At 43.2% G+C, this 24,497-nt stretch overlaps 2 protein-coding genes and 1 long non-coding RNA gene across 3 annotated transcripts in view; 2 read left to right on the forward strand and 1 right to left on the reverse strand.

Moving 5' to 3' along the window:
• The window catches only part of LOC118394047 (citron rho-interacting kinase-like), a 128,766-nt gene extending 122,988 nt beyond the window's left edge, over positions 1-5,778 (reverse strand). Inside the window, exons 1-2 of the mRNA XM_052461404.1 lie at positions 4,396-5,778; positions 3,684-3,745 (exon numbers count right to left, since the gene is read on the reverse strand). The gene's annotated coding sequence lies outside the window, so the exon portion shown is untranslated. The remainder of the gene's footprint in view (positions 1-3,683; positions 3,746-4,395) is intronic.
• LOC127907247 (uncharacterized) overlaps positions 1-8,116 on the forward strand; it is a 33,295-nt gene extending 25,179 nt beyond the window's left edge. The window contains exon 4 of the long non-coding RNA XR_008063891.1: positions 8,006-8,116. This is a non-coding gene — a long non-coding RNA (uncharacterized LOC127907247). The remainder of the gene's footprint in view (positions 1-8,005) is intronic.
• A 175-nt stretch (positions 8,117-8,291) lies between these two features.
• Positions 8,292-12,793, forward strand: LOC118393095 (uncharacterized). Its single transcript, XM_035785403.2, has 5 exons — positions 8,292-8,474; positions 8,582-8,877; positions 9,283-12,219; positions 12,409-12,490; positions 12,628-12,793. Exons 1-3 carry the CDS (start codon positions 8,463-8,465, stop codon positions 9,911-9,913), a joined length of 939 nt encoding a protein of 312 aa, XP_035641296.2. The 5' UTR covers positions 8,292-8,462; the 3' UTR covers positions 9,914-12,219; positions 12,409-12,490; positions 12,628-12,793.
• Positions 12,794-24,497: the final 11,704 nt, after the last annotated feature.

Raw genomic sequence — 24,497 nt, forward strand, 5'->3', positions numbered from 1 at the left:
CCCCAGACATCAGCAGTGCCACTGCATTCCCACTGCAGTACTTGATGGACTCCAGCAAAGATGATGTCATCTGTTTGGTCACCATACTGGTGATAAGGTTGCTATCGGAGATCAGACCCTCAGCCCTAGATGGACCCTCCCAACAGGCAGCAGACATGACAGAAACATCTCAGCAACTCATCAGACAAGTCCTGTCTGAGTTCTGTGCTGCATCCAGATTCTCCAGGACACAAGCATATTCCCAGAACCTGAACATCCAAAGGGTGTTCAGAGGTGCACATAAAAACCTCATGGAGGAGTTTGGCTCTTATAACACCCTGCAAGCAGCTATTTCCTCCCAGGACCCTGCATTTGACAGAGTCCTGGTAAAGTCCTTGACCCAGCAGCTGGTACAGGGATGCAACGAGGCGTCAAGACCAGACCAAAAATGTAAAATGACATGATCTTAGTGTTTTGCAGGCAGCCAATTCTCGATATTTACTTTTTATTTTGATATTTATATCTACTTTTTTTTTTGCTGCAACAAACCCATCAGACCAGGCTGAGACAGAGAGGGGTGCTGAGCAGAAAGCAAGAAGGAGCTTCCTTTGCTTTTCAATGACAAAACTCAGGATCAACTTCAAGGTATAGCAGGGAGTTAGCATTTGATTTTGGTTCCAGTTAGGTGCTGATGTTATTTATGAGCCTATGATAAGACAAATACATGAAATAAATATGTTTAATTCATCACTAAATTGTTGCCTTGGATTCAGAAGTGTTCCATTTATTTATTCTGTACCATTTTCTTTACCTTTCTTCTGTTAGTGTTCCAAGAGAGGAAACAAAACGGACTGCTATTCAGTCCAGGAACAGACTGAGTTTTCGTCTACTGATGGACATTGCATGGGTAAGGACTTTAGAGCTCTGCTATAGCGTGTAGTTTTGTGTGTGTTAGAAACATAGGTATGCCTACCAAACTCATAGCACTGTTATTTTTCAACGTTACTATACTGCATCTCTCTCTCTCCCCTCCCTCCCTCCCTCCATTTCTCTTGTGTTTCTAGCTCCAGTTGGAGAGGTTTCTCCCTCCATATCTTAGCCTGTCAAAAAACGATTGTCAGGGTCTTTTCAGCAATGATGAAGCCATTCAGGCGCTTCACCAAGAAGAACCTGTAACCTCTTACGCTGCATGAAGAACTACTTTTGTAACAGCAAGACTTTTGACAAGAGGAATTTCTGCATGTCTACCCTTTCAAAGTTTATTTGATCAAATAAATGCAAATTATTTTACAAGAATTTCAAGTGTTTCGGAAGATTGGTAAAACTGAAGCAGCTTTCCTCAGAGAAATGCACTAGTTCCCCCTTGGTTACACATTTATTGTGCCGTTTTTGAGTTGGCAGGACTTGGGGCAGCAGGTAACCTTGTGGTTAGAACGTTGGGCCAGTAACTGAAAGGTTGCTAGGTCAGATCCCTGCGCTAACCATGTAAAGATATGACGTTCTGCTCCTGAACAAGGTAGTTAACCCACTGTTCCTAAACTGTCATTGTAAATAAGAATTTGTTCTGAACTGACTTGTCTAGGAAAATTTAAAAAATAACCACAGCTTGACTCTAATACAATAGTTGCTGCATAGACTGTCAGATAACCAGTATTAATTTAGTTTGATTGGTAAGAGCTTATTAGCAGCAAAGGGAAAACACATAGAGGAGAATTAGCTATCTGCAGCTTGATCAACCCTCTGAGACATGGAATTGTCCATAGAGCTCAGAGACATGATTGTGTCAAAAGACAGATCTGGTGAAGGGTACCAAAATGTTTCTGCAATATTGAAGGTCCCCAAGGACACAGTGGCCTCCATCATTCTTAAACGGAAGAAGTTTGGAACCACCAAGACTCTTCCTAGAGCTGGCAGACAGACCAAACTGAGCAATCGGGGGAGAAGGGCAGTGCAATGGAGCAGCAGTGCAGTGGAGTAGCTTCAACAGCCATAGGCCCAGGGATTTCACATCACATTCCATGATGCAATGCAGAATACGGCTTCACACAGAACAATCACCAAACCCATAAGATAACACTTAGCACAGCACAGCCAAACATCATGTATCACATGAAGAGGCATGTGTGTTCTCCAGACGTGATACCTTGTCATGGACCTGCTGTTTCGATCTTCGCTCTCTCTCTCCCCCACCTCTCTCCCTCTGAATGTTCGGCTATGAAAAGCCAACTGATAATTACTCCGGAGGTGCTGACCTGTTGCACCCTCTATAACCACATTATTTTGTTGACTCTGCTGGTCATCTATGAAGAATGTTTGAACTACAGTACTTGAAGAACGATCTGGCCTTAATGGCCATGTACGCTTATAATCTCCACCGGCACAGCCAGAAGAGGACTAGCCACCCCTCAGAGCCTGGTTCCTCTCTAGGTTTCTTCCTAGGTTTTTCTAGAGAGTTTTTCCTCGCCACCGTGCTTCTAAATCTGCATTGCATGCTATTTGAGGTTTTAAGCTGGGTGTCGGAATAAGCATTTTGTGACATCTGCTGATGTAAAAAGGGCTTTATAAATAAATTGTACTGATTGATTGATGATTGATTGTATGAAATGGAGTAGCATATATCCATCATGAAAAATTAACATTGAGCACTGTCTCCATGGAGTATAGCACTGCAGCCTTAGGCAATGTATATTTACGTGGTGCATAACATTATCTCATATCACTTGCATGGCAAGACATGATTGATGTAATTAGGTGCTCTGGAGAGATCCCACCCTCCTTCCCCAACACATGTAGAATGCTTAGAAACCACCAGAAACCTGTTGTCACGCCCTGACCATAGTTTGATTTGTATGTTTATATGGTTTATTTAGTCAGGGTGTGATCTGAGTGGGCATTCTATGTTGTATGTCTAGTTTGTCTGTTTCTGTGTTTGGCCTGATATGGTTCTCAATCAGAGGCAGGTGTTAGTCATTGTCTCTGATTGGGAACCATATTTAGGTAGCCTGTTTTGTCATTGTGGGTTATTGGTTCCTGTGTCAGTGCCACACGGGACTGTTTCGTTTATATTCACGTTGTTATTTTGTGTTGTGTCATGTTTATTCTATTAAAACATGGACAACTACCAGGATGTGTTTTGGTCCGATGCTTGTAACACTTCAGACGAAGAGGAGGAAATCCGTTACAGAATCACCCACCACAAAAGGACCAAGCGGCGTGGTAACGGGCAGCAGCAGCAGCGATGTCAGGATTTCTGGACATGGGAGCGAGATCTGGACTGTGTCACTACTTGGGAGGAGATAAACAGGTGGGCGGTCGACCCAAGGGAGAGTGCCGGAGTCCGCCTGGGATTGGAGTCAGCACGGCGGCGCGAGAGGAAGCCCGAGAGGCAGCCCCAAAAATATCTTTGGGGGGTGGCACACAACGCAGGGGGGCACACTGTGCAGGTCTCCTACCTGGCTTCACCACACTCCCCAACTCCCCGTGCTTACGGGAGAGAGGAACCGGGCAGGCACCGTGTTATGCTGTGCGGTACATTCCAGCTCCATGTATCGGCCGGGCTAGAGTGGACATCGAGCCAGGTGCCATGAAGCCGGCTCTACGCATCTGGTCTCCAGTGCGTCTCCTTGGGCCGGCGTACATGGCACCACTTTGTTATTTTATATTGTGTCATGTTCAGTTTATTCTATTAAAACATGGACACTTACCACGCTGCGTTTTGGTCCGATCTGTGCAACACTTCAGATGAAGAGGAGGAAATCCGTTAGACCTGTGAAATAGATCAGATGTTTTATCTCCTCTCAAGGTCTGTTGATTTACAGTATCTCAGAATCAGGAACTGTCATATCCCATGTGATATGCCAAAACAAGTTGATGCATGTGTTATCATGTTGCATTGGGTTTGTATTTGTATTTATTGTGGATCCCCTTTAGCTGCAGCAGCTACTCTTCATGGGGTCCAGTAAAATGAAGGCAGTTATAAAATTGTAAAAATTCACAGATGTCACAAAATCCATGTTCCTGTTTGATTTCGGGGTAGGCTGTCTACAGCACGTACTGTGACACTATGATATATATTCTGATTAAGTCAACAATACCTCTAGGCATATCTGATATCTTTATGTGAAGGCTCTTGTAACTACCCATTCCGAATCCGGGAGAATTGTCATCAAAGGACAGTAAGTAGCATAATGCAATGGACAAATCTTACTAGAAAGTATTCATGAAATCACAAGTGCAATATATTCACTTAGCCTTTAGTTAATCACCCTGTCATCTCGGATTTTGAAAATATGCTTTACAGCCAAAGCAAGACAAACATTTGTAAGTTTATGGATAGCCTGCTGCTAGCTAGGCATAATGCTATGCTAGGCTATCTGGTCACAAAAATCAGAAAAGCAATCAAATTAAATCGTTTACCTTTGAGCTTCGGATGTTTTCACTCACGAGACTCCCAGTTAGATGGCAAATGTTCCCTTTTTCCAGAAATTATTTGTAGCCAAAAGTTCTTCGTTAGTTCTTCACGTTAGGCTGAGAAAAATACCGGAAATTGAGGTCACAACGCCGAAAAATATTCCAAATTAGCTCCATAATATCGACAAACATGGCAAACGTTGTTTATAATCAATCCTCAATGTGTTTTTCAAATATCTATTTGATAATATTCAACCGGGCCAGAGCTTTTTTCAGTAAGACCAGGTGGAAAAATGGCTACCTCGTGTATTTCTCGCGCAAAAGACAAAAGCGCCATCAGGTGGACACTGACGCAGTATCTCTCAGGATAATTTTTTACAAATAAAAGCCTGAAACTGTCTTGTGATACTAGACACATTAAGGAAGCCATAAAAAAAAGGAATCTCGTTGATATCCCATTCGCTGCTCAATAGAGAAGCATAGGAATGGACTCTTTATTTAGAAGCCACTGCGTTCCTGATTGGATTTTTCTCATTCTTTTGCCTGGAATATCAGTTCTGTTATACTCACAGACAATAGCTTTACAGTTTTGGAAACTTTTGAGTTCTGTCCTAAGCTGTCAATTATATGCATATTATATTTTCTGGTCCTGAAAAATAGCCCGTTTACTTTTAACTTTATTTTTTCCAATTTCTTTTTTAAAATTACCCCTAGATTCAACAAGTTTGTCCACATGTTCATTGTGTTTGAGGACGGTTCACTGACGGGTTTTCAACGGATACGATTAGTTTAACAGTTACAGAACAGCGCAGAGCCTTAATTAACGGGCTACACAAAATGGCTGACGAAAGCAAGGTAAGGTTAATTGTAGCCTACGTTTAACGAGCTTTACAGTTGTCCTAATTCCATCTTGTTCTAATGGCAAGTCTGCCTTAAGTGCAGAAACGATGGTTGATATTAGAAAATAAGTATGATTGGAAGTTTAGGCAAGTAATTCCAATTGGGGAATTGTTGTGGGATGTTAGCATAACATATTGCGCGTGTAGCATTCGTGCCATGGAGGATTGTGCAGGCCGGCAGGTTGCTACAGGATCCTAGTATCATGTATGTTATAGGGATCAGATCTGGCTGACTTTTTCACCTGAACTGCTCATTGGCTGTCCGTAATGAGCCCAGGGAACAGGATGTGTAGCTGGGCCCTGCAATAATTAGCTCCCAGAACAATTACAAATAACTATTATTGTTTTAAAAGCGTCATTACAACTAGCAACATGACAGGCAGTCACCTCTAAGCACTACTCAGTAGAAACGCTATGTGTTGGATTTATCCATGTCTCGCTAAATTAACCTAGCTACCAGAACAGATGTGGAGAATTTATACTACAGTTTTAAGGGATCTCTCTGAAGGTTTTAGATGATACAAAGGTGCATCGTCATGCACAATCGAGAGCATCCTGGCGGGCTGTATCACCGTGGTACCAACTCTGCCCTCAACCGTATGAAGAACCATCACAAACTACCTGCCCTCCAGGACACCTTGTTGCAGGAAGGCCATAAAGATCATCAAGGACATCAACCACCCGCCACTGCCTGTTCATTAGAAGGCGAGGTTTGCATCAAAGGGGAACGTTGGCCATCAGACTGTTAAACAGCCATTTGTGGCTGCTGCCACGGACATGGACCCAATGCCACTTTAATAATGGGAATTGATGGGAAATGATGTAAATATATCACTAGCCACTTTAAACAATGTCCCTCATATAATGTTACTTACCCTACATTATTCATCTCATATGCATACGTATATACTGTACTCTATATCATCGACTGCATCCTTATGTAATACATGTATCACTAGCCACTTTAACTATGCCAAATACTCATCTCATATGTATATACTGTACATACCATCTACTGTATGCTGCCCTGTACCATCACTCATTCATATATCCTTATGTACATATTCTTTATCCCCTTACACTGTGTATAAGACAGTAGTTTTGGAATTGTTAGTTAGATTACTTGTTGGTTATCACTGCATTGTCGGAACTAGAAGCACAAGCATATCGCTACACTCGCATTAACATCTGCTAACCATGTGTATGTGACAAATAAAATTGGATTTGATTTGATCTGGGTGAAGAACCATACATCTTGGCTTGGCTTCATTGAATTATTATTTGGGAACCGTTGACATGCCATTTGTGTTGACGGATGGATGAAAATAATGTAATTATAGTATCGTTATACATAGGTTAGCAGAAAAATCTGCATGAGATACCCATAGAACTGAGCCCTGCTCCATTTCAGCACCGTGCCGTGGTCTCAGGTGCTGCCCAGACTCGAAACGTGTCAGCACTATGCAGCGGACAGCTCCATAGTGCTGAAATAGTTCAAGCCCCCTAGAACGTCATTGATTTTAAATTATTCTAGGTGCAAGTGGTTATAATTTATTGCATGTCCTAGTTTTGCAGCTTTGCAACCTCAGAATTATAGCTAATGGATGGTAGCGAGTTACGTTTTTGTGCATGGCGATGAATGAGGATGCTTGATAAACCATAAATTAAACGCAAAAATGTGCACTTACAAATATTTTCGTTTGGCAGAACTTTGACAATCTATGATCTGTTTTCTAATGACATTAACAGTTCATATAGACGTTAGACTTAGGCCTAATTGTGACATCATGTGTGTATGACATCTTTGAAGAATGCCCTGGCTTCAGCCAATCGGAATCGAGTATTCAACAATGCTTTGGCATAATTCAAGGACGTTCATATTCACTTCAGTTGTCTGCCGATGGTTCACTGACGTTTTATCAAAGGAGATATTAGTATTTCCTCTAAACAGCCTACAACAATAAGCTACACATCATGTCAGATGACAGCAAGGTATGGTTCATTTAGCCTATTTTGAGTTTAGAGGAGAAATTACTAACAATATAGTAGGTCACTACCAAAGCAATAGGTCTCACTGGATTGATCCATGGACTGAAATCTGACCACTATTGCCATTTTGTTTAAAATAGGAGCGAATAAGTTGTTTCACAAAGTCACAACCTAGGACTGATATTGACCTCTCATTTATCCACCAGAGCGTGAAATGGGAGGATCCCCCGGATGACCAAAATAAGGTTGTGGGGAATATGAAGGATGAAACAGAGACACAAGAGACCAACAAGAACAGGACAGGAGGCAAGGTAAGAAATATGCTGTCCTTTACACATGTTCTGCCTACTTAGGCACAGATCTATGATTAGTTTACTATCACTAAATCCTAGCCTTAAAGCATTAGGAGGAGACGCTACACTGACCTTAGATCTGCTATGAGACCTATAATCTGTTGTCATGTAGGCTAAACGTAAGTCCAGTGGCTGTGCCATGAAGACTTCTGTGGAGGAGGACAGCAGCATTGGTGCAGGTCTAAGATTACTTCATGTTGGGTGAAATTCATCAGCACTGATCTGAGAAGATAGTATCTATAGGTGAAAGCAATATAGTGGAGGCCCGCAGTGAGATGTGCTTTTACCTGTCCAGTGCAATCAAATCACTAAAGGTGAATGAAATTGGGGATCAAGTTCAGATTCAACTTTAGATTTCTCTTTGTGGTTTCCCAGAGTCTTCTCAGACACCCGGGTGTGGTTTCCAGGAAAGGGGATCTATCATTGAGCAGCTGGAGAAGGAGGCTCAGAGGACTCTAATGCCTTCTCTCAAGATTGAGACATGCTGTGCCCCAATCCTCCTCTCCTTCCTGAGGAGTCTAACTGATGAGCAAGTCCCATGTCTTTTTCCAACCTCACATACAACAACTCTGAATTTATAGTCATAGTGCACCTTCTAACCACAAATAGGATTTTAGACACTACACCTAACATCACTGTAACCACACCCCTAACTCTTCCTGTAAATCAAGAACAAAATGTCTCATGTACTTGCTAACAGCTTAATTAAATACACTTTTATTTTCCCTGACATGGATATCTAGTGACTCCACTAACTCAACATCAGTGTGCAGGTAAAATATGTTTCCTTTCTTTTCTTTTCTCTAGCCAATGGAGAGTGATTCAGCATGGCATGAAAAATAACGTAAGTCTCTCCACATAAGGTTCTGGTCAAAAGTTGTGCGCTATATAGGGAATGGTGTCATGGAATTGCTTGATTGACAAAAACATTACTCTGTTTGTTGGCCATAGCTCACATTCGAGCAGCTCTCCATGCTGTGTCGAAGATTGTTAAAAGTCGTGACCCAGACAGCCCTCCGCATTCTCCTACCAGCGCTAGCTCGTATCATGGGGGTGAACCTGAGGAGTGGGGCAACCTCCCCAGAATCCCAGTGCTCTCTGACATGGTCTGAGGATTCCTTAGGCAGTCTGGATGAGAGAGAGAAAAGGCTGCTGATCAGTGAGATGAACAACTGGACTAAGGAGAGTGCAGGGTGCCGCCAAAAATCCACCCGCAGGATCTCATCACCATGCTGTTCGCCTAAGAGGTATGTTCACAGCAATATTTCAACTTAATAATTGCAAGACCTGACCCATATTTATCATTAATTATTAACTTGGAATTCACACCTTGTAGTTTTAAATTCTGGTCAGAAATGTTGCCACTGAGGGGGTGGGTCCAGGTGAAAGTCATTTTTAACTGGGTAAGCCATAAAGTCATCTATGAATAAATAGATCAGGTACATGCCTTTCAGAATTAGTCATATTCTGATCTCGTACAAACATAAAAATCAGGCAAAAAATCGTGTCAGTTGGCTTTAGGCTTCTAGAACTACGGTGGTATGAGACCATCATTGCTCTAATTTGGTTATCAGGCTCACTAATGGCCCAGATTAGATACCAGTTGGTCACATTTGCATGGCATAAGTGGTGATTGTGTGTTTATCTTCAAGGTCCCAGACCTCATTGCAGAGCTTGCCTGCAACTAGAGAGGCTCCCCTCATGGAGGAGCCTCTGAAGGCTCTTTTTGGGGTAACGGAAGAGAGCCTCCTGATATCTCTGGTTGAGGGTCACTCCAACCCCACCTCCTCCAGCTCCTCCGAGTTGAGCTGTGCTATCGTGGGAGAGGTAGTACAACAGCTTAACTCTGGCCTCTCAGTGGCCATTCAGGCCAGCTCGGGGAGTTTCCCCCCTATGGACAGTCAGGACATAGCAGCAGGCAAGGAGGTCATTCGGGTAGCCTCGGTGCAGATCCTGGCCGAGCTACAGAGCCAAACGTCTGAGCCAGAGTGGGTAGGGTTTATCGAGCCCCTCATGGACCCTGTGACCGATGATGTGCTGGATGCCATTGTCGGCACAATGGACAAAATGGCACAGGACTTCAACATCCTATTGGATCTGGCCAAGAAGATGACAATCTTGGGGTCTAAATGTCTGACCAATCTTCAATGTGACCTTGATGTTGAGTGTCCATCTGGGAAAGAAGGGACCACTCACTTTCTCAAAGAGACTGGATCCTCTACCAGTGTGGTGGCCAGAAAGATGCATACCCTCTCTTGCCCGACTTTCAGTCTAAAGCCCTGAAGGCGGTGAGCACCATCCTTACAAGGAAAGTCAGCAGCTCTTCTGGCATGGCTCCTTCCTCTAGGCCTTCTAGTGCTGCTCCTAGCCTTACTGAAGCTCCCCTGAATACCAGCTGCACAGCCCTGACACCTGTAACCTCCACTGCCACAGTGATTGTTAAGGCATTTGTTAGAGGCATGGAGACGATAGCATCATTTGAAGGCACATGTGAAGCAGTTGATTGGCCAGTTCCTGTAAATGACCACAAAACAGGATCTTCACAGATGATAACCTTCTCTCTAGCCCGCACACTCTACGGCCGTATACGAGCAAAGTTGAGGGACCTTTTAACTATCCGCTCGAGAAGAAGGTGTGGCTAAGGATGCTTCTCTTCAGGAGACTTCAGACACCCTGGAAAAGGCAACTGTTTCAACTGTTGAGGTCCAGTTACCCAGCACCGTACTTAGTAGAGTTCCCAGTGAGAGCCAACCAATACCAGCTCTCTGTCTCTCCAATCTGGATACCAGTACTCAAGAAGTTCTTAGCAGTGTTTTTTCCATCTACAAGTCAGAGTTATCAAAAGTGGAGAGTAAATCCTTGGCCGTTGTCAGTTCATCTGATGAGTCCCTAGAGGCTTGTTGGTTTGTTGATGGTATACCTATCAAAGCTCGATGACTATACTATTTCCCAGTCACCCTCACCCAATGAAGACTTGAGCGTGAGTACTCAATATTCTCAACTGAGCTCAGAAGAGAGTGTCAGAATCACAGAGTCCTTAACTAGTCTGATTCAGAGCATTAAGAAGCTCTCTAGCAATGACTTCCAGACTCAGGCAGAAGAGGCAGTGAGTAAAGTGCTGATGAGATCCAGTCATTCCTTTATCACACAGATCCTTTCAGAATCCATGTCCTCTGAGAATACAGCCTCTGGATTAGTGGAAACCTTTGTCAAAGGAATGGGGACTATTTTCCAGAAAAATGAGTCCACTGACACTGTGCTACTGGAAAGAAGTGGGAGAGTTTCACAGTGCTCCCACTGGGGCTCCCAACTGGATGATACTGAATTGAGTGTTAAAATATCAGAGAAGCTTTGGTCAACAGCTAAGACCATCTGCGTCAGTATGAAGAACACACATAAGGATTTCTTCACAGGGCTGAAGCCACCCGGATCCGAAAGGACAGAAAATGCTTCTTCCAAAGAGACCCTTGGGGAAATCCTGGTTGCTATCCAGAGTGAAATCTCAAACTTAGGGCGAATTAAGGATTCCAGGGAGCTCCTTCAGATCAATGATATGGTAGGAACTATGCTGAAGGAGGTTGAGAAAAGTGAGGATGACAGTGAACAAGTCTGCCAAGACATCCCTAGAACCTGTTCATCTTTGTCCACTTCTTTAAATGGTCGTAGTTCCTTGTCCAGCTCTTTAAAGGGTCCTAGGTCAGAGTGAGTTCGAGATCAACCTACCTGGCACTCTCATCCCTGACCAAGTGCCTTTTGATCTGACCTGCCCCATCGTCAGGAGCTCCTGCATCGACACCAGGGTCTCTAAAATGCCAGAGATTTCTTCAAGTGACCTAAAGACAAAGATGATGGCACACACAGATGAACCCCTGCATCGTAACAGTCCAATTACTGACAGCAGTCGACCGCCGAGTGCTAAAGCCTCTTTTCGATCCTCCACTCAGTCTTTCACCAGCAAGGGAACCTCTTTGGTACCAAAGGGAGATGGGATTGACATTGAAGAGAAGGAGGAGTGTATCCCCAGCAGCTCTGGCCATCTGAGGGAGCTCTTAATCACCCCGGACATCAGCAGTGCCACTGCATTCCCACTGCAGTAGTTGATGGACTCCAGCAAAGATGATGTCATCTGTTTGGTCGCCATACTGGTGATACGGTTGCTATCGGAGATCAGACCCTCAACCCTAGATGGACCCTCCCAACAGGCAGCAGATCTGACAGAAACATCTCAGCAACTCATCAGACAAGTCCTGTCTGAGTTCTGTGCTGCATCCAGATTCTCCAGGACAAAGGCATATTCGCAGAACCTGAACATCCACAGGGTGTTCAGAGGTGTACATAAAAACCTCATGGAGGAGTTTGGCTCTTATAACACCCTGCAAGCAGCTCTTTCCTCCCAGGACCCTGCATTTGACACAGTCCTGGTAAAGTCCTTGACCCAGCAGCTGGTACAGGGATGCAAGGAGGCGTCAAGACCAGCTTCTGCTGCAACAAACCCATCAGACCAGGCTGAGACAGAGAGGGGGGCTGAGCAGAAAGCAAGAAGGAGCTTCCTTTGCTTTTCAATGACCAAACTCAGGATCAACTTCAAGGTATAGCAGGGAGTTAGCATTTGTTTTTGGTTCCAGTGAGGTGCTGATGTTTTTGATGTTATTGATATGATAAGACAAATACATGAGATAAATATGTTTTATTAATCACTAAATTGGTGCCTTGGATTCAGAAGTGTTCCATTTATTTATTTATTCTCTGTACCATTTTCTTTACCTTTCTTCTGTTAGCGTTCCAAGAGAGGAAACAAAAAGGACTGCCATTCAGTCCAGGAACAGACTGAGATTCCCTCTACTGACTGACATTGCATAGGTAAGGATATTTTAGAGCTCTGCTATAGCTTGTAGTTTTGCTTAGGTGTGTGTTAGAAACATAGGTATGTTATTTTTCAACGTTACTATACTGCATCTCTCGCTCTCCCCCCCCATCCATTTCTCTTGTGTTTCTAGCTCCAGTTGGAGAGGTTTCTCCCTCCATATCTCAGCCTGTCAAAAAACGATTGTCAGGGTCTTTTCAGCAATGATGAAGCCATTCAGGCGCTTCACCAAGAAGAACCTGTAACCTCTTAGGCTGCAGTTAGAACTACTTTTGTAACAGCAAGGAATTTCTGTATGTTTACCCTTTCAAAGTATATTTGATTAAATAAATACATTATTTTACAAGAGTTTATTGTGCATTTTGAGTTGGCAGGACTTCAACCACAGCTTGACTCTAATTCAATAGTTGCTGCATAGACTGTCAGAGAACCAGATGTTCTCTATTAATTTAGTTAGATTTATAAGAGCTGATTAGCAGCAAGGGGATAACACATAGAGGAGAATTAGCTATCTACAGCTCGATCAAACCTCTTGAGATGTTTTATATATGTTGAATAATGTGTGGTATGAGTCAGTCCGTTTGCAGGGGAGGAGTGCACAGAGGTTTCACCCCAGTTTTGTTGTTGCTCTACATTCAGACTGCAGGGTGACCAGAGGCCACGGGTGATACTGTAACGTATGGGCTGTAGGCGGCAGTGAATCACTAACATGTTACACGAGTACATCCGTGGCACAGATTCTGTCACGACACCAGTTCTAGTTTCCCTACCTAAACCTATCAGGTCCAATCCCTAAACCCTAAAACTGACACTGTGATTGTTTTCTATAGCTAAGTCCCTGGTCACGACATCAGCAACTCAGAAAACTTGATGCTATATGGGTACATTCATTGGTACATCACACAAAGAGGATCAATCGACAGGGATAAGCAGGCTTTTGGAAATGACACTTGAGGGTATTGGAGAGCTCCAGCAGCAGAGCTCTCCTCTCATCACGACTCACATTAACATGCATGGATTTGCGCTAGAGCGCAGCTACACCACCTGGTTCTATCTGCTCACCGCCTTCAGCCCTTTCTCTTTCTCCAAGTCACATTTCACCCGGTTTTGCACCGCCTCCTGTCTACAGGTGAATACAAGTGCAAATTCACATATTCCTCTTGCCTACCCCACACTTCTTTCATTAAATGGATACTCCCTAAATACGTTCCATATTTTCCATATGCAGTACATTCAGAAAGTATTCACACCCTTTGCCTTTCTCTCCATTTTGTTGTGTTACAGCCTGAATTTAAAATGGATTCAATTGAGATTTTGTCACTGGCCTACACACAATATCCCATAATGTCAAAGTGGAATTATGCTTAGAAAAATGTCAAGTATTCAACCCCTTTGTTATGGCAAGCCTAAATACGTTCTGGAGTAAACATTTGCTTAACAAGTCACATAATAAGTTGGATGGACTCTGTGTGCAATAATAGTGTTTAAGATACATTTTTAATGACTACATCACGTCCGTACCCCAAACATACAATTATCTGTAAGGTCCCTCACTTGAGCAGTGAATTTCAAACACATATTCAACCACAAAGAACAGGGATGTTTTCCAATGCCCCGTAAAGAAGGGCACCTATTGGCAGATGGGTTAAAAGAAGAAGCTGACATTAAATATCCCTTTGAGCATGTTGAAGTTATTAATTGCACTTTGAATAGTGTATCAATCCACTCAGTCACTACAAGGATACAGGCATCCTTCTTAACTCCGTTGCCGGAGAGGAATGAAACCGTTCAGGAATGTCACTGAGGCCAATGGTGACTTTAACAGTTAGAGTTTAATAGCTGTGATAGGATAAAACTGAGGATGAATCAACAACATTGTAGATTCTCCACAATACTAACCTACATGACAGAGTGAACAGAAGGAAATCTGTACAGAATACAAATATTCCAAAATGTGCATCCTGTTTGCAATAAGGTACAAAAGTAAAACTGCAAAAAAAGTTGGTAAAGAAATGAATACAAAGCATTGTGTTTGGGGCAAATCCATCACAACACATCACTGAGTACCACTCTAAATATTTTAAGCATGTTGGTGTCTGCATCATGTTATGGGTATGCTTGTCATCTGTAAGGACTATGGAGTTTTTTAGGATAAAAAGAAACAAGAGCTAAGCACAGGCAAAATCCTATTGGAAAGCCTGGTTCAGTCTGCTTTCCAACAAACACTGGGAGACAAATTCACCTTTCAGCAGGACAATAACCTGAAACACAAGGCCAAATATACACTGGAGTTGCTTACCAAGAAGACAGTGAATGTTCCTGAATGGCCGAGTGACAGTTTTGACTTAAATCGTCTTGAAAATCTATGTCAAGACTTGAAAATGGCTGTCTATCACTGATCAACAACCACCTTGACAGAGCTTGAAGAATTTGAAAAAGAATGTGAAAATATTGTACAATCCTGGTGTACAAAGCTCTTAGAGACTTATCCAGAAAGACTCACAGCTGTAATCACTGCCACATGTATTGACTCAGGGGTGTGAATACTTACTGTATGTAAATTAGATATTTCTGCATTTCACTTTGTCACTATGGGGTATTATGTCTAGATGTTTGAAAATCCATTTTATCAAGGGGTATGAATACTTTCTGAAGGCACTGTATGGATATATTTTATCCTAAATGTATAGCTATGTCCACTCCCTATACCCCTCTATGCACCATTTGGAACCCCTAATAAACCCAACTATATCTGTCCCTAGTTAAACTCCTCTCTATAGAACCCACCTCTCTGTCTTTGAGTGGAAATTAGTCCATTGAAAATACATTAATATGCCTTCATCAGTCACCTCAGTGTAAGACCGAGGGGAAAGGCAGATATTTCATATTAATCATCATACATTTTTAATGATGACCATTTTAAAGCAAGTGAGGATGAGGTGTATTGTAACAAGACTAAAGACTTGAATATCATAATTTATTATAAACCACTATGATTAATATGTACATATTGTAATACAATTGACTGTGGGCCTTATAAAGAAACAGGAGCTGTCACCTGCTCTGAGAGGAACCTGAGGAAGAAATGAGAGAGAGACAGAGGGAAACAACTGTTTCCATGGAAATACATTTTTGATCATTTTGATAATTTCGGACTTTTCTGCTTTTCCTTTTTTAATTACAGAATATATTGGCGCACACCCAAGACAGTTGGTAGAGGTGCTGACTAACAGCAAATATAAAAATATATTCTGTAGGCTACAAAATAAAGAGAATTGCACACTGTATATACAAGCTCCTAGAAATGTATTGGGTAAATCACCAACGTTTTGGCTTCACCCTGAAGAAGGCACAGTGATGCAGAAACGTTGGTAGTTTACCCAATACATTACTTGGAGCGTGTATATCGAGTGTGCAACTCTCTTTATTATTTTGATAGCCTACAGAATATATTTTAGCCACACAGGCCAACCAATGCACACGTTCAACTGACAATAACTCACTAAGTGCCTTACCAATGGCAAACCCAGGACACAAATCAAAGTTCTGTGGTCCAAACTTTGTGGCAAAAAATTGATGTGATTCCCGATTGAACTATCAAGAGAGATGATTGTTTGTTCTACCAAGTTACGATCTAACCTGCACTGTATGTTTATTTCCTACATCGAGATCTAGGCAAAAGAAAGCCATCAGAAAAAAGTGAGATATAACACGGACATTTTCAGAATCCTTTGAAGAAAACAGTACATCATAGCAGAGAGAGGCATCAGAATGTGAACGCTGTGATTCCCCTATGAAGTTGGAGATCGACTATATGAGAGGTGGGATGCTACTGCACATTGATGCTGAAGAAGATGGGTAAACAAAGACACATTTAATGCTAACACAGCATCTCAGTGTCGTGACAATAGAATACGCTTCCCTACTACCGGAGCAGGCAGCTGTTCTATAGCGCTATCACATCTGGCTAAAATTCCCCTGTCATAGTATAAGAACTAATCAATCAACATGCTGAGATGATGAGATGGGCAAACAAAAGCAGAGCAGTTACAGGCAGTTAATATGTGCTGCACACACAATCTTGTCAGCACACACATTCTTTGTTGTTACTCTGTCAGTGCTATCAATACCACCTTGTTATCAGTGAAAGATTCCTTCAGAGCAGTACTTACTCAGACCTGGCCGGTGCTGTCAGTGCCTTTGCTGAAGAACCACTTTAGAGGGGGCAAGTCCTCACCCAGAAAGCCCGATCTTGTGGGGTCTTGCTGGGCAGCCACCGGCCAGTAGGAGAGGCTTGCTGGTTCATCAAAACTGGAGATGTCATCTTCACTGTAGAGGCGAAGGCAGGAGAAAGAGATTTGAGCAGTGAGAGCGAGTGAAGATTAGCATACAGAGAGAAAGAGTGGAGGAGAGAAGGAGGGAGTGGAGAGAGGGAAACTGCATTGTATATTAACACAGTAGACCTGTGAAAACACAATCGCATAGACATTCAGGGAAGCTCTCGCTCCACCACTCTCTATTTTTTTCTCTCTCTCCCCACACTGCAGTAGCTCCAGCTAATCACAGTAATACATGCAGCCTGAGTCACTGCCTAAACTGTGTGTTCTCTCCTGCATAACACAGGCATTTCAGTAACAACAACCACTCCACAGAGACTCCAGCTCTTTTCAGACTTCAAACACAGAGATCTATTAGGCCTACCTAACACAGTCTCTCCTATCACACAGCTATCAAATGTCAAATGGAGTGGAAGGCAAAGTGGTCCTCTAACTGATAAGACTTTTCTTTGCTATAGAAAAATCTTCAGATACCAGTTTTCCACGTGACATGTTGAATGCACTGAGCTGTCTGTTTGAACTGCTGGGGCACAGCTCGGACACCCATAAATACCCCACAAGACATGCCACCAGAGGTCTCTTCACAGGCCCCAAGTCCAAGACAGACTATGGGAGGTGCACAGTACTACATAGAGCTATGACTACATGGAACTCTATTCCACATCAAGTAACTGACGCAAGCAGTAAAATGTGATTTAAAAAACAGATAAAAATACACCTTATGGAACAGCTGGGACTGTGAGGCAACACAAACAGACACATGCATACACACGCACACACGAAAACATGCGCACTATACACACACATACACATGGATTTTGTACTGTAGATATGTGGTGGAGTAGGGGCCTGAGGGCACACAGTGTGTTGTGAAATCTGTGAATGTAATGTTATGTTTTTAAAACTGTATGAACTACCTTCATGTTGCTGGACCCCAGAAAGAGTAGCTGCTGCCTTGGCAGGAACTAATGGGGATCCATAATAAATACAAATACCTGTCCACACCTGCTCCAAATCAACTCCGCTGTATGAATACACTTCAAAGCTCAGCTGTTTAGACATGATTGTAAGCTTTATTAGAAATTCTACATAATTGTACAGATTCGGTGATGAAGCAAATTCATCATATCAAGATAATCCCTATGTCATGGTCATGCTGGTTGGTCTTTCTGTCACTCTCAATGCTGAGATGAGTCAGACACACACACACGACAGACATCATCACCCTAGGGGCCTCTAAGATCCCGGCTTTGGAAAGGGTGGGAGGACCTATCCGAGCTAGCAACACTCCTTTACAGCAGTAGGGAAATGAAACAGCTCGGCCAGTCCAGGTAACCAATCAATGGCTGGTATGACCCTGTCAAGCACCAGAACACAACTGATATCATTTGAGTCAATTGGTGGTGTACCTGTGGATGTATTTCAAGGCCTCCCTTCAAACTCAATGCCTCTTTGCTTGACATCATGGGAAAATCAAAAGAAATCAGCCAAGACCTCAGAAGACAATTGTAGACCTCCACAAGTCTGGTTCATCCTTGGGAGCAATTTCCAAATGCCTGAAGCTACCACGTTCATCTGTACAAACAATAGTACGCAAGTATAAACACCATGGGACCACGCAGCCGTCATACCGCTGAGGAAGTAGGAGCGTTCTGTTTCCTAGAGATGAACGGTCTTTGGTGCGAAAAGTGCAAATCAATCCCAGAACAACAGCAAAGGACATTGTGAAGATGCTGGAGGAAACAGGTACCAAGGTAGAGTATTATATCCACAGTAAAACGAGTCCTATATCGACATAACCTGAATGGCCGCTCAGCAAGGAAGAAGACACTGCTTCAAAACAGACGTAAAAAAGCCAGACTACGGTTTGCAACTGCTCATGGGGGCAAAGATCATTATTTTTGGAGAATTGTCCTCTGGTCTGATGAAACAAAAATAGAACTGTTTGGCCATAATGACCATCATTATTTTTGGAGGAAAAAGGGTGAGGCTTGCAAGCCGAAGAACACCATCCCAACCATGAAGCACGGGGGGCAACATCTCATGACATCAGTCAGGAAGTTAAAGCTTGGTCGCAAATTGGTCTTCCAAATGGACAATGATCCCAAGCATACTTCCAAAGTTGTGGCAAAATGGCTTAAGGACAACAAAGTCAAGGTATTGGAGTGGCCATCACAAAGCCCTGACCTCAATCCCATAGAAAATTTGTGGGCAGAACTGAAAAAGCATGTGCGAGCAAGGAGGCCTACAAACCTGACTTAGTTACACCAACTCTGTCAGGAGGAATAGGCCAGAATTTACCCAACTTATTGTGGGATGCTTGTGGAAGGCTATCCAAAACATTTGACCCAAGTTAAACAATGCTACCAAATACTAATTGAGTGTATGTAAACTTCTGACCCACTGGAAATGTGATGAAAGAAAGAAAATCTTAAATAAATCATTCTCTCTACTATTATTCTGGCATTTCACATTCTAAAAATAAAGGGTCAGGACAGGGAATTTTTACTAAGATTAAATGTCAGGAATTGTGAAAAACTGAGTTTAAATGTATTTGGCTAAGGTGTATGTAAACTTCTGACTTCAACTGTAAGTTGACTGTGCATGTCAGAGCAAAAACCAAGCCATGACGTCAAAGGAATTGTCCGTAAAGCTCAGAGACAGGATTGTTTTGAGGCACAGAGAAGGGTACCAAAAAATGTCTGCAGCATTAAATGTCCCCAATTACACAGGGACCTCTATTATACTTAAATGGAAGAAGTTTGGAACCACCAAGACTCTTCCTAGAGCTGTCCGCAAACTGAGCATTCGGGGGAGAAGGGCCTTTTTCAGGGAGGTGACCAAGAACACGATGGTCACTCTGAAAGAGCTCTAGAGTCCCTCTGTGGAGATGGGAGAACCTTCCAGTAGGACAACCATTTCTGAAACACTCCACTAATCAGGCCTTTATGGTAGAGTGGCACATGACAGCCTGCTTGGAGTTTGCCAAAATGCACCTAAAGACTCTCCGACCATGAGAAACAAGATTCTCTGGTATGATGAAACCAAGATTGAACTCTTTGGCCTGAATGCCAAGTGTCAAGTCTGGAGGAAACCTGGCACCATCCCTATGGTGAAGCATGTTGGTGGCAGCATCCTGCTGTGGGGATGTCTTTCAGTGGCAGGGACTGGGAGACTGATCAGGATCGAGGTGAAGATGAACGGTGCAAAGTACAGAGAGTTCTTTGATGAAATCCTGCTCAGGAGCGCTCAGGACCTCGTACTGGGGCCAAGGTTCACCTTCCAACAGGACAATGACCCTAAGCAAACAGCAAAGACAACGCAGGAATGGCTTCAGGACAAGTCTCTAAATGTCCTTGAGTGGCCCGGACAGAGCCCGGACTTGAATATCTCTGGAGATACCTGACAATAGCTGTGTAGCAACGCTCCCCTTCCAATCTGACAGAGCTTGAGAGGATCTGCAGAGAAGAATCGGAGAAACTCCACAAATACAGGTGTGCCATACTTGTGGCGTCCTACACAAGAAGACTCGAGGCTGTAATTGCTGCCAAAGGTGCTTCAACAAAGTACTGAGTAAAGGGTCTGAATACTTGTGTAAATTAGATTTTAATTTTGTATAAATTTCAAACATTTTTACAAACCTGTTTTTGCTTTGTCATTATGGGGTTTTATGTGAAGATTGATGAGGGGAAAAAACGATTTAATCAATATTAGAATAAGGCTGTAACGTAACAAAATGTGGAAAAAGTCAAGGGGTCTGAATACTTTTTGAAGGCAATGTATAGACAGACATCTTTTAAAATCCTTTGACGTATAGCTAATTGTTAGGATTTATAGGATTTATAAACAGAACCCACTTTTGTCTCAACAGAATTGCGTAATACAGTGTGCTGCCAGAGAACCACTATCAATAGCCTTATGCTGCATTTCCACTTATATCTGATCTAACTGCAGCTAAACCCTGCCTATCTGTCTCCTCACTGTGTCTCTAAAACACCACTAAATCTAATGAAACACAACGAAACTGTTACAATTCCAAATCATTACAGTCTTTATCGTGCATCAAAAAACATTTTGTGCCATTTGTATTGTAGCTCATTTGAAATACACGCATGCAATAGTAGAAACGTACAATATATGAATAAAGTTAGCGAATTACTGTTGTCAACATTTGTCAACAGATCTTATTGGTTTTCAGGATGACACTCCTCTTCAAAACACACAAATAGTTATGGGTTCGTAGAGAGAACATGAGGATGGTAGAGGTTTTTTTCTGATGTTACCAAGCAACAAGCTATTGTAAGTCCCCAAGGCCAATCACAGCTTAATATCAAAGGAGGGAGAAGACATTTAGCAGACACTCTAATCCAGGGCAATTTACAGGAGCAATTAGTGTTAAGTGCCTTGCTCATGGGTACATAAACAGATTTTTCACCAGAAATATTTTGGCTACTGGCCCAACACACTAGGCTACCTGCCACCCCAAATTTCATCACAATTCACTGAGTTTATATGAATGATCATTCAGACTGTCTTACTCTGTTGCTAGAGTACAGAGGGTAATTCTTAATCCAGGGAAAATGACACTCGAAAAAAAACAATAAATTCAACCTAATACTCCACTCATCTTTATAACAATGCATCACAGTCTTTCATGCACAATGAATGCTGAATTTCAGGGACATCAGGGGGACAAAGTTGTTTTATGTGTGAGAGCTCTATGCAAAGCTCAATAGATAAGGCTGTAATACAGTACAATCATAATGGGGATGACCACTGGGTGCATAACACTGAGGCTCTCCTAGAGAAAATACCAGTGATGAAATATTGCCCTCCATTGGTACAAAAATGAAATGACATTACAGGCTTTAACACATAATGGTTAATGCATTGGGCAGAGTTCTTAGAGAAGAGACTCTTACATTAACAGAGTCTGGAGGATCACTCTTGTATTGGCTGAAATGTAGCGAACAGGCAGCACACTGACAGCAGACACAGTGTCAGACCAGACCAGGCCTGATGTATGACTAAGGCAGATGTTAGATAAGTGTTGCTTTGAAAAACAGCTTCTATCTCCAGGCCATCAGACTGTTAAACAGTCACCACTAGCTGGCCTCCGCCCAGTACCCTGCCCTGAACCTTAGTCAATGTTGCTAGCCGGCTACTACTCAATACTCTACCCTGCACCTTAGAGGCAATCATTTGAGAAACCAAGGCTGTCGAGTCTGCCGATGAGGATGTGGTGATTGACAGAGTCGAAAGCCTTGGCCAGCCAGATCAATGAATACGGCTGCACAGTAATGTTTCTTATCGATGGCGGTTAAGATATCGTTAAGGACCTTGAGCGTGGCTGAGGTGCACCCATGACCAGCTCTGAAACCAGATTGCATAGCAGAGAAGGTATGGTGAGATTCGAAATGGTCGGTAATCTGTTTGTTGACTTTGCTTTCGAAGAGCTTAGAAAGGCATGGTAGGATAGATATAGGTCTGTAGCAGTTTGGGTCAAGAGTGTCCCCCCCTTTGAAGAGGGGGATGACCGCAGCTGCTTTCCGATCTTTGGGAATCTCAGACGACACGAAAGAGAGGTTGAACAGGCTAGTAATAGGGGTGGCAACAATTTCGGCAGATAATTTCAGAAAGAAAGGGTCCAGATTGTCTAGCCCGGCTGATTTGTAGGGGTCCAGATTTTGCAGCTCTTTCAGAACATCAGCTGAACGGATTTGGGAGAAGGAGAAATGGGGAAGGCTTGGGCGAGTTGCTGTGGGGGGTGCAGTGCTGTTGACCGGGGTAGGAGTAGCCAGGTGGAAAGCATGGCCAGCCGTAGAAAAATGCTTATTGAAACTCTCAATTATGGTGGATTTATCAGTGGTGACAGTGTTTCCTATCTTCAGTGCAGTGGGCAGCTGCTAGGAGGTGTTCTTATTCTCCATGGACTTTACAGTGTCCCAGAACTTTTTTGAGTTAGTGTTGCAGGAAGCACATTTCTGCTTGAAAAAGCTAGCCTTGGCTCTTCTAACTGCCTGTGTATAATGGTTTCTAGCTTCCCTGAACAGCTGCATATCACGGGGGCTGTTCGATGCTGATGCAGAACGCCATAGGATGTTTTTGTGTTGGTTAAGGGCAGTCAGGTCTGGGGAGAACCAAGGGCTATATCTGTTCCTGGTTCTACATTTCTTGAATGTGGCATGCTTATTTAAGATGGTTAGGAAGGCATTAAAAATAATATCCAGGCATCCTCTACTGACGGGATGAGATCAATATCCTTCCAGGATACCCCGGCCAGGTCGATTAGAAAGGCCTGCTCGCTGAAGTGTTTCAGGGAGCGTTTGACAGTGATGAGTGGAGGTCGTTTGACCGCTGACCCATTACAAATGCAAGCAATGAGGCAGTGATCGCTGAGATCTTGGTTGAAGACAGCAGAGGTGTATTTAGAGGGCAAGTTGGTTAGGATGATATCTATGAGGGTGCCTGTGTTTAAGGCTTTGGGGAGGTACCTGGTAGGTTCATTGATCATTTGTGTGAGATTGAGGGCATCAAGCTTAGATTGTAGGATGGCTGGGGTGTTAAGCATGTTCCAGTTTAGGTCGCCTAGCAGTACGAGCTCTGAAGATAGATGGGGGGCAATCAGTTCACATATGTTGTCCAGAGCACAGCTGGGGGCAGAGGGTGCTAAAGCAGTGAATAGAACAAACTTAGGGAGGAGGCTTCTAATGTTAACATGCATGAAACCAAGGCTATTACGGTTACAGAAGTCATCAAAAGAGAGCGCCTGGGGAATAGGAGTGGAGCTAGGCACTGCAGGGCCTGGATTCACCTCTACATCGCCAGAGGAACAGAGGAGGAGTAGGATAAGGGTACGGCTAAAAGCAATAAGAATTGTTTGTCTAGAACGTCTGGAACAGAGAGTAAAAGGAGGTTTCTGGGGGCGATAAAATAGCTTCAAGGTATAATGTACAGACAACGGTATGGTAGGATGTGAATACAGTGGAGGTAAACCTAGGTATTGAAGAGAGAGATATTGTCTCTAGAAACATCATTGAAACCAGGAGATGTCATCGCATGTGTGGGTGGTGGAACTAATAGGTTGGATAAGGTATAGTGAGCAGGACTAGAGGCTCTACAGTGAAATAAGACAATAAACACTAACCAGAACAGCAATGGACAAGGCATATTGACATTAAGGAGAGGCATGCTTAGTCGAGTGATCAAAAGGGTCCAGTGAGTAGAGAGGTTGGTTGGGGTCACGGCGATTTAGACAGCTAGCCGGGCCATCGGTAGCAAGCTAGCATAGGATGGAGGTCTGTTATTAGCCACCTCGTGCAATTCCGTCGGTAGGATTAGTGGGGTTCCGTGTGGTAGAGGGGATGAATCCAAATCACACAACAACAAAACAAAACAATAGTTATAGAGGCCCAAGATAGGTCTTCAGATAGCAGCTGATAAGACAGCTAACGGTTAGCGGACCGCAGATGGGCGTTCAGGTAACATCACGACGGAGGAGCCAGCCAGATAACTCCTTCGGGTAGATAACGTTGGCAGTCCAGTTGTGAAGGCCCGGTGGGGCTCCGGGTTGGCAGTAAAACGGGTCCGAATAGGTGATTGTAGCCCAGGAGTGATTGATGGAACTCTTCATCTGGCTAGCTCCGGAATAATTGATGTTTGCTCC

Source organism: Oncorhynchus keta, chromosome 14 (assembly GCF_023373465.1).
Source record: "Oncorhynchus keta strain PuntledgeMale-10-30-2019 chromosome 14, Oket_V2, whole genome shotgun sequence".
Taxonomy (NCBI): domain Eukaryota; kingdom Metazoa; phylum Chordata; class Actinopteri; order Salmoniformes; family Salmonidae; genus Oncorhynchus; species Oncorhynchus keta.